The 10,900-nt window shown below is 33.6% G+C and overlaps 1 protein-coding gene across 3 annotated transcripts; it reads left to right on the top strand.

Annotated features, from left to right (window-relative positions):
* The first annotated feature begins 591 nt into the window (after positions 1–591).
* LOC115991862 (pentatricopeptide repeat-containing protein At3g26782, mitochondrial-like) lies at positions 592–10,675 on the top strand. Of its 3 annotated transcripts, XM_031115814.1 has the most exons (7): positions 592–799; positions 882–925; positions 3,396–3,440; positions 5,091–5,169; positions 5,815–8,024; positions 8,130–10,286; positions 10,380–10,675. In XM_031115814.1, the coding sequence occupies exons 4-5, from the start codon at positions 5,152–5,154 to the stop codon at positions 7,915–7,917; spliced, it is 2,121 nt and encodes a 706-aa protein (XP_030971674.1). In that variant the 5' UTR covers positions 592–799; positions 882–925; positions 3,396–3,440; positions 5,091–5,151; the 3' UTR covers positions 7,918–8,024; positions 8,130–10,286; positions 10,380–10,675. The 3 variants fall into 3 exon arrangements, with proteins under 3 accessions (XP_030971674.1, XP_030971673.1, XP_030971675.1); XM_031115813.1 differs by having other exon boundaries at positions 5,815–10,286; XM_031115815.1 differs by lacking the exon at positions 882–925 and having other exon boundaries at positions 5,815–10,286.
* The last annotated feature ends 225 nt before the right edge of the window (positions 10,676–10,900 follow it).

Here is a 10,900-nt window from a genome sequence, read left to right as displayed (position 1 = left end):
AAAAATATAGGGCCCGTTTGGTAACGTTGTTCTAGTAATGTTGTGGGTAAAAAAGTTTGTAAAAATACGTGTAATGTTGTTTAAAAACTAAAAACATATGTTTAAACACATGTACCAAACGGGTCTATAATATTTTTAGTCAACTAAGGGTCCGTTTGGATAGAACTTATTTTGCTGAAACTGAAAACACTGTAACAAAATAATTTTTAAATATGTAAATAGTACCGTGAGACCCATTTTTAAAGAAAAAATTACTGAAAAGTGAGATTTATAGGCCCCGTAAACAGTACATAGACTCACTGATTTATTGAAAAGGGTTGAAAAGTCAAATAGTGCTACTATTGTTCGTAAACAGTAGCTATTTGTCTCCTGTATCGCGTGCCAAAAAAAGAGAAAAACACAAGACTCAAAACGCCAGACATTATCCAAACCCACACTAAATCGACCCAAACAAATTTATATAAAATAATTTACGCTTAAAATATTTAGGCAAAAATAAAATATTTTCAGTTAATCAAATTAACTTAAAACAAATTTACGTAAAATATTTTAAGCTTAAAATTTTTGGAAAACATTTTACATTTGGTCAACAGTCCGATGCTTATCACTCTCGCACTTTCGCGCTAAAACTCTCCCTCTCGGATATCTTTCCAAAAAAATCCAGCCACCCTCTCAGACTTCTCTCAAAAAAACCCAGCCACCTCCGGTCCCCTCTCCCGCCAATCTCCAGTTCCAAGGTCCAAGGCACCACCGGCCAGCTCCAACTTCCGCCGGCGCCGCCCAACGCCGGCAAAACCAGGTACTTTTCTTCCTTTTTAGATTAGATTTCTCCTTTTCTTTTCGTTTTTCTTCATCTCTAATCCTTCTCTGGTTTTTCTTAGGTTCGATTTCTACTCCTTGCTGGAAAAACAACTCAAAGTTTCAGGTTTTATTTTTGATGAATCATAATTTTTTACACAAATTTATTTCTTATCATTTTTCATAAGGGTTTTTCGGTGTTGATTTGGTTGTGTGAGATTTATTTATTTATTTTTGATGATTTTGACATTGGTTGTTTGATATGAGTTAGGGTTTATGATTTTCAGATCTGGGTTTTTTTTTGGGGGGGTTTTATTTATGTGTGGCATTATGATAATTTGTGATGAACTTATTGTATACTAGTTTATGATATATGTTTGAGATCCAAGATTCCTAGTTAGAATTTGAAGTAGCAGATCTGATATGAATTCAATGTTTGATTCCCTTTGAGGCCATGTTTGCACTTTGTCTCACAATGTATGTATTGATAGGAGTTCTCGTATACTTGGCCTATTCATTGGGAGCTGTGACTTTAACATTAGCAAAAAAAATGCCGATTAGAATTGTCGGACACAGGGACTCGATGATTGTTTAAAACAATTCCCCACAACCATGTTTAACTAATGGCCCTGAAGCACTGTATATTTGTATATGAGATCATAATCATGTTAATCAGTTTATGTAAAAAAATACTAATAGTTCTTATCTTGGTCAATTATTTTTGTTTAGTTTTATTTATTTTACAGAATGTATGCACAAGGGTGTGAAAACTATTGATTACATCAAAATAATGAATATGACAGCACCATTGTTCACTCCTGGGTAAATTCCAGCCGTTGTAATTGCTGGAATAATAGCAGCTACTGCTCTAGTCTTGTGGGACTTAGCACGCCATGCATAGGTTGTGTCATCACAAACATTGATATAGGCTGTCTAAGCAAAGATTGAAAACATTATCTGAGATAATGCAAAATGTGTGTGTGCAGGCAGTATGCTAATTTGTGATGAACTTATTGTATACTAGTTTATGATATATGTTTGAGATCCAAGATTCCTTGTTAGAATTTGAAGTAGCAGATCTGATATGAATTCAATGTTTGATTCCCTTTGAGGCCATGTTTGCACTTTTTTCCTTGGATTAAAGGCTGTTGTTTATATTTTATACCAACCAAAGCATTAGCTAAAATAATCCAAAATAGGTCATATCAATCAGGTGGGTCTGAGTTAATCCACTGTTTATATTTTATACAACCATAATTATTGGTTAATTAGTTACTCCTTAGTTTAGGGCTACTTGACAATAAAGCAGCAGGGTCAGTTAGAGTATTTTTATACCTCAACTTGCTGAGTTATGAAGTTGGAAGAGTATTCTGATATATGTGTTTTGAGCTTTCATTTAACAATGGGGTGATTGTTAAATGAAAATACTAACAGATTCTCTTTCTCATCTTTACTGCTGCTTTATTAATTTTTGTGGTTTTGGTGATTTGTCACTTACCTTCTACAAAAGTAGTAGGAGGAAACCTTTATGGAGGGGCTTGTACCTGGAATGGAATGCCTTTGGCAAGCAACAATTATATTGAGTTGAATTCTGCTGGTTCATGGTCTGTAGACTGTAGAGTTAGTATTGAATACTGTTATGGTGTAGGGGGTGAAGGTCGAAACTGGAATGGAATGAGTGAAGTAGTTTGACTTAAGGGTGGGAGTCAAAACTCAAAGGGATTTAACTTTTTCCTTCTATCTTCTCTTATCTTACCAAAGCAGTAGGAATAAACATTGTTCCAGAGGCTACATGTATTGGAATTATGTCAAAGTGATGATTTTGCTAAGTTCATCACGCAGAATAGCAGCTGAACTCTACCACTTCCGCCTTTAATCTGGGGAAATCGGGGTTTGGGTCTGATATAGAAAGGGCTAGAGACAATTACAGTTTGCTATTGGAAATTATCCGGAATCAAATTGAGAGTTTAATTGACTTATAATTTATTCACAGATCTGATTTAATATAATCTTTAGATTGATGAGAGAGAGAAAGATTAAAGGGGCAAGTCAGAGTAATAGAGAGATGGTCAGGAAATCATATGATATCCTGAGCTGTCAATTCTCAATAATCTATCTACCACATATAGTGAGTTACCTTGGAGGTTTATTGGACCAAATAGTCTTATTGAATTGAGTAGGGGCCAAAAGACTAGTTTTGGGGTACAATTGTGCATAATTCTTCTCTGACCAGTCCATTGCTACAGCATCAGTTGAGCTGAACTATTCATTTTTTATAAATAAAGAATTTATACAGTCAACTCCAATTTCTTATTGTTATACCACTCAAATAAAAAATGTGGCTGGAATTATGATGATGCAAGGATCCAATAGTTAATGGTCATTTTGTGGTCGTTGTTTTGATTGTAGATACAACTTGGATGCTAGCCTGAAACTTACACATTTTTGCCTAAATATATATATATATATATATATATTCATTGAAAGTTTAATTAGTGATATGCTTAATATAATTGTATGCTTGTCTCCTTGTTTTGGTCAATTGCTTATTGCACAAAATTCTGTGCACTAGCTAATTACACATTTTCTCTACACAGCTTTCTACAACAAAAGAAGTTTACAAGATGATTTACAAGCTTCAGGTAAAGCTCAAAGAAGTGGTACTATAAGTAGATTAACCTTTTTAACCATTGGTGATGTCTCAGTACAATTTATCATAGTATCCCTTAAATGATCATAATCAATGTTATTCATTATTTTGAACTTGTATAAGTAGATTCAACCTTAGCCATTGGTGGTGATGTCTCAATACAATTTTAAAGTTTTACTAGTTTTTTTTATTTCTATTTTACGTTGTGCCAAACACTGGAAAATATTTTATACAACATTTTCATATACACTACCATACACTGTAAAATGAAAATATTTTCCTGCAAATATTTTACATGTAAAATATTTTACCTTTGCAAATATTTTACATCAAAACAAATGGAGTGAATAAGAAAAAAAAAGGAAAAGTTCAACCTTTGAATTTTCTTCTAGTTGTTTGTGTTTGTTTAAGTTATTTACATATGTTGCCCATGATTTGTGTTACTTTCCCTAGAAAAACAAAAAGAGGGGAAAAAGAGAAGAAATAAATGAATTATTAAAATTTGAATTTTGTTTGTATCCATTACTGGGAAGTCTAATTATTTCTGTGTTTCTGTTAAATTTTATTTATTTATGTAGTTAATGAAATTAATGTGTTCTCATTTTTCAATTGTCTGCTTGTATGGAGTATTTTGTCTTGTTGGGGGGGGGGGGTATTATCTTTAGCTTGCATGAAGAGTGGGAAGTAAAACATGGATTCATGCTGATTTGTAGGGTGATGTGGTGCAAGAAGTTCTTGAGATGTTCATTATAACCTAATGTTGAGAATACATGTGTGAGTGAAGTCTCACATTGAACAAGAATAACAAGAGTGAATGATTAATGTAGCATAATTGGGCCCAAACTCAAAGGTGGTGTCCATATATGTTTGAGGCTTCCCAAGGTGTTATTTCCCCAATACCTAAGCTCAATGATGCATTGGAATGCATGGAGGTTTTTATTTATTGTTTTTTATTTATTTATTTTTTTTCACAATTTGATATATTGAAACTAATTAGTTTCTTCCCTCAAAATTTAAGTTGAGTGATAATTCTTAATCATGAGTTAGCTATAGTGCTACTAATTTGGACCAAGATATAAGTACTGACTCAAGTTTGGGAATTAGCCTCTCTAAAAGTTGAGGGTAAGGCTGCATACCAATCACCTCTTCTAGACTTGGCATAAGCAGGAGTGTTGTGCACAGGGTATGACCTTTGAAAAAACTGAATACGAGGAGAGAAAAGAACTGGATTCCAATGACTTATGAAGTTGAAGAAAAAGAAGAAGCTAGAAAAGAGAATAATTTAAGTAATGAAATGATAGTGTAATAAGGATTTTAAAAATAAAAAGAATTCTAATAAGAAGGATTGCAACAAAAAAAGAATTTGTTTGTCTTTCATGTCATGTTTGGGTGTGATCTATATAGTTTATGAGGTTTGGTGCTAGTTCTGTTGTATTTACTAAAGTGCATAGGGCTTCCTTCTCAAAAAAGAAAAAGAAAAAAGAAGTGTATAGGGCTTAAAGTCATGTTTTTATGACAATAGAATTAGCTTACTCACCAATTAAAAGTGAATTGTGAGATAATTGATCAACTGCTTTCCTAAATTTGGGACTGAGTGGTTACATATTTATTGTCTTAAATGTTTTTCTTCCTTTGTCTTTAGGGGATGTTTTGGTGTTAACATTGCGGATTTTCTGCATAGACCACCATTTCCAGAATTCTATATGCGAATTTGTGTAAAGGTATGGGAGGTTCTTGAGCACACTAATAGTATAATTGCTCTTTTATGTATCTTTCTTATGCCAATAAGTCTCATGTTGTATATGAAGCCTATTGGTGAGCAGTTGTAAATTTACTAAGGCATATAATTCCCACATCTCTCACCAATCTATTATTATCATAGCATAAATGTTTTGGTAGATTCTTACTTATCAAAAAAAAAAAAAAAAATGTTTTGGTAGATTGGATAAAATAGTCTGGGTTTTCGACAAATGCATCCCTTAACACAGTTCTTTCAATTCCTTCTCTTGGGGCAGTGAAAGGATGAATAAGTCATACAGGAGTTGAGTAATTAATTAAAGTAGATAAAGTAATGAATTCAGAAAAAAATTGATAGTAGTTCTGGAAAAACACGTGAACAAATGGTGCTTAATTGAAAGTCCCTAATACACAATTTGAATCTTGAACATGATCACTGAAAGAAAAGCAATGCTTGTTATTTTGTTAGCAAGCTTCATCGTCCTTCTAAAACCCTATTATTATCTTGTTCTCTTAAAGATAATTTTAAAGTGAAGATAATAAAATATAAATGAATATGATAGTCTTAATGCTGGAGAAATAACAGGAACATATAAATCATTGATCCTAAGGACCTTATTTTTATGCAGAAGCTAGCTGCATTGAATCCTCCACACTGTCAGTTACGTTTTGTCTTCTACCATGCAGAAGCACAAACCAAGTTCCTTCTCCAACCAATTGAGCCGGACACATGTGTCTCATTGATCAAGCAATGCAGGACCTTTCGATCTTTGCAATCTGTCCACACTTCCATGCTCAAATCACATCTTCACCTAAACCTCTTTTTTTCAACCAACCTCATTGCCCAATATTCCTCTCTAGGATCCATGTCTCATGCCTACACCCTTTTCTCAACCTTCCAATCCAATGATGTCTTCCTTTGGAATGTAATGATCCAAGGCTTTGTTGACAATGGCCTATATTACCGTTCCATGCTTCTATACAGCCAAATGCGAGAACTGGGAATTCAACCTGACAATTTTACTTTTCCTTTTGTTCTCAAGGCGTGTGGATGTGTTAAGGATGTCAAATTTGGGGTTATAGTTCATGGCAACGTGATGGAATTTGGCTATGTATCAGATGTTTATGTTGGTAATTCACTCATTTCCATGTATGGTAAGTGTGAGCATCTTGATACTTCTCGGCTAGTTTTTGACAAAATGCCCCAAAAAAATATAGTCTCTTGGAGTTCAATGATTGGTGCATATGTGCAAAATGGGCATTATGAAGAAGGAGTGTTGCTGTTCTCACAGATGTTGGGTGGAGGAATCAGACCAAACAGGGCTGTTATATTAAATGTTATGGCATGTGTAAATAGAGGAAATGAGGCTGATGATATATGTAGAGTTGTGATAGATAATGGACTTGATTTTGATCGATCTGTCCAAAATGCAGCAATGGTAATGTATGCACGATGTGGGAGAATTGACATTGCTCGAAGATTCTTTGATGGAATCCTTGAGAAGGATTTGGTGTCTTGGGCATCCATGATTGAAGCTTATGCTCAAGCTGATTTGTCTCTTGAAGCCTTAAAGCTCTTTAAACAGATGATATTACAAAGAATTTTACTTGATTCGGTGACCCTTTTGAGTGTGATTCATGCTTGTTCAAATTTAGCATTTTTCCAGCATGCACGCTGCGTTCATGGGATCATTACTCGTAGATTTTACAAAAACCAAATAGCACTTGAAACTTCTCTAATCGATCTCTATGTAAAATGTGGAAGTTTGGTATATGCTAGAAAATATTTTGATAAGATGCAGGAAAGAAATATAGTCTCATGGAGTACGTTAATTTCAGGATATGGAATACATGGCAATGGTAGAGAAGCGCTCTACCTATTTGATCAGATGAAGGCCTCAATAAAGCCAGACCATGTTGCATTTTTGTCGGTCTTGTCTGCTTGCAGTCATGGTGGATTGATTGTCGAAGGATGGGAATGCTTCAATTCCATGAGTAGAGATTTTCAGGTTACACCAAGACCTGAACATTATGCCTGTATGGTTGACCTCTTGGGTCGAGCTGGTCGACTAAATGAAGCCCGTGATTTTATTGAGAGAATGCCTACAAGGCCAGATGCTGGTGTCTGGGGAGCCTTGCTTGGGGCATGTAGAATTCATTTAAATGTAGAACTAGCTGAAGTTGCTGCAAAATATTTATTTGAGTTAGATGCAGATAACCCTGGTCGGTATGTTCTCTTGTCCAATATTTACTCATCATCAGGCAAAAGAAATGATGCTGATAGGGTTAGAGCTCTAATGAAACGAAGAGGGGTGAGGAAAATTGCTGGCCATACAATTATAGAGATTGAAAACAAGGTCTATACTTTTGTGGCTGGGGATCAGTCAAACCCCCAAACTAGTTTGATCTATACAGAGTTGGAGAAGATGATAAATAGAATTCGAGAAGTTGGGTACATGCCTGATCTGAACTTTGTATTGCACGATGTGGAGGAAGAGATGAAGGAGAAGATGTTAAATGTGCATAGTGAGAAGCTGGCAATTGTTTTTGGGCTATTAAATACAAGACCTGATAGTGTCATTAGAATAAAGAAGAATCTTAGAGTTTGTGGGGACTGTCATACGGCTACCAAGTTTATCTCTAAGGTTACAGAAAGGGAAATCATTGTTAGAGATGCTCATCGATTTCACCATTTTAAGGAAGGAGCATGCTCTTGTGGAGATTATTGGTGATGATATTTCAGTCTGATTTCTAGTGATGGATTTTTTTGTAATGAAGATGAGAAATGCTGCTAAGATTAGGCGAGAACTCAAACAAGCATGACCAATAAATATGTTAGGTAATTTTGAGAAAGCTCTCATCCCTCTTTTTGTTACATTCTTTAGGAAGCTTACCATTTTGAGCTCTCCTTCTTTTGAATAAAATACCTTATTTTTCAAAACAGAAAAGAGAGAGCTCTCATCTTTCCTAGGATGCTGGCTGGTCAGGATTCTCCATGTTAAAGATGTGATGATGTAGGTTTAACATGACCACTTATTAAGAGATTTTTTTCCGTGGGCTAACTAAAATAAATTTTTTTATACGTACTCCATAAAAAGTTGCAAATTTGTTGGTATTATTATCAATTATTTTTTTATCTCCGTTCATGCCAGGAGATGTTGGTCATGTTGGGATAATGCTTGATTGCCCTTGAGTTGAATTATAGATCTTTTGTATCTAACAACCTCAGTTTTAGAACAATATCTTATACGTATTCCTTATGTACTACAAGTCCCCCACTCCCCCTCCTTTTAATTAATGTTATATAATATATGATTGCTCCTGTTGTTTCCCAATAATGTTTGGAATTGGAATAGTACATGTGGGTTCTTTAGACCTCCTTTTTGAGTCAGGACATTTAACACTTCTTACTATGTTGTAGGAGCAAGGTATAGACTGAAAAGAATTAAAAAAGAAAAAAAGGAGAAGAAGCAAGGTATAGACAAAAATGCAAGGCACCTGTCTTTTATCATGGATTTGTTCATAATCTCCATGATCTATTTTAAGCTCTTCTCAGAAAAAGGGGAAAGTGACCCCACTTGTTTAAACCGTTGTTTGAAATAAAAATTATCTTGTGAAATACTCCAGATGTTTTATTTAAGCCCGATCTATGTCTAAATAATAAAATTTTCTAGTGAATTATGCTGGATATTTTACCAAAAGCTTGATCTTTTAGTTGTGGTTTGGTATTGGGTGATTCTCTTGCATATACTCAAGTCATCAAGGCCAACCTGGGTAGACTTTAAGGGAAAAGATCTAACTGCATAACTGAGTGGATTTCTTAGTTGAAACAGTCTAAATTAGAAAATTAAATTGATTAGGTATGGGCTGTATGGCTTGATATTTTCTTGAAATAGACTGAATTTGACCATTTGTTTTTGTAACTAAAAGCCTTGTAACTCAACTAGTACTTCCCGATGTTTCCAATTGAGATGTCTAGGGTTCAAATACCCCCACTCCCAACTATTAAATTTTTTATGGGTCATGTTAACGGGGTGCCCTTGGGACAATTGTTAATAAATTATATTAGGAAAGTTTTAAGACCACTTTCATGGGAAGTATAAAAAGTTGTCAAAAAAAATTAATTGCTTTATCATTTTTTCATAATATATTTCTAAAAATAGTTTCTAAACCAATGTTTTTAAGCCATTTGTTAACATTTTCCATTATTTATTTATTTTATAAACTGTCGGTTTAAGATACTATCCTGAAGGTCTCAGATAATTTTTTCCATAGTTGTCAGTATCGTACGATACGCGATACGTATCGTACGATACGTATCGTATCGTTTGAAAAAAGTGTTGTATCGTTGATACGTATCGTAGGTGCATATGAATCGGACGATACAGTTGTATGTATCGTACGTATCGTACGTATTGGTTGTATCGGACGATACATAAACAATTGGCTTAAATAGGCTTTTTTAACCAAAATTTCAGCCCAAATTTAGCCCAAAACGTTTTTCCATTTTTTTAAAAGCAAGTTGGGCTATTTTGGTAGTTTGGTCCAATACAAAAGCCTTCTTAATTTATTTTTTATTTTTTATTTTTTAGCCTTAATACAAAAGCCAGGTATGTGCTATTGTTATTATCATTATCATCTTAATGTAGCTTTTTATTTGTTGTTATCATAATTATATTGTAGCCCTTTACAATTTCTTTTGTTGGTAATATAGCATTGTGGTGGGAAAGTTATGGAATACATTGCAAAGAGTTTCAAAACTTAGCTATACGTGTCTTAAGCCTAACTTGTAGTGCAACGGGATGTGAAAGAAATTGGAGTACTTTTGATCATGCACACACTAAAAAAAGAAATCGTCTTGAGCAATAAAGAGTGAATGCTTTGGTGTTTGTAAACTATAATATTAATTTGGAGTTGAGACAAATAAAGAGAGAAGAGAATGGTGACTCATATTATCCAATTTGTCTATCGGATATGGAATCTGATGATGAATGGATTACCGAAAAGGAAGAACCTTGCTTGCCAGAAGATACTTCATGGATGGACATTCATGAATGCTTTGAAGTTAATGAGGAAGGATGTAGTAGAAAAAGAAAGGGAGGTATAAATTTATATTAAATTGAAATTTTCTTTTCTATATTATGAATAAAATGCTAATTTTGACAATATATATTTTTTGTTATTATTTTTATAGGTCCAAGAAATTTGAATGCCAAAAAGAAAAGTAAAGAAAAAGTTTTTGAAGTTGAAGAACCAGAAGAGATAGTGGATGTTGGAGATGATGAAGAATATGTACAAGAAGATGCCAATGATGAAATGATTTTGCAAGATGATGAAGATGATAACTTCATTGACTTGGACTATGGAGATGATTTTGATGATTTTGATTAGGTAGTGATGAATATGATTAGGAAAAAAAATATTTTGACTAATATAATATGTAGTGACTTTGAACTCTAATGAATTTGGATATGGATATTTTTATCTTTTGAATATGGATGTTAAAAATATATTTCCATTTGGTTTATTTGGTTAGCTTAGTCAAATACTTTAACATAAGTGATAATTAAAGTAGTCATCATTTGCATATGTTTCAATTTTATAATAAATATATGTATATGTATAATGTTTTATAAATTTTATATAGTGTTTGTGTATCTTACGATACACGATACGATACGATACACGATACATAAAAATGAAAAAACGATTCAC

Source organism: Quercus lobata, chromosome 5 (assembly GCF_001633185.2).
Source record: "Quercus lobata isolate SW786 chromosome 5, ValleyOak3.0 Primary Assembly, whole genome shotgun sequence".
Lineage (NCBI taxonomy): Eukaryota > Viridiplantae > Streptophyta > Magnoliopsida > Fagales > Fagaceae > Quercus > Quercus lobata.
The sequence above is the reverse complement of the archived record's forward strand: the minus strand, read 5'-3'. Positions and strand labels throughout refer to the sequence as shown.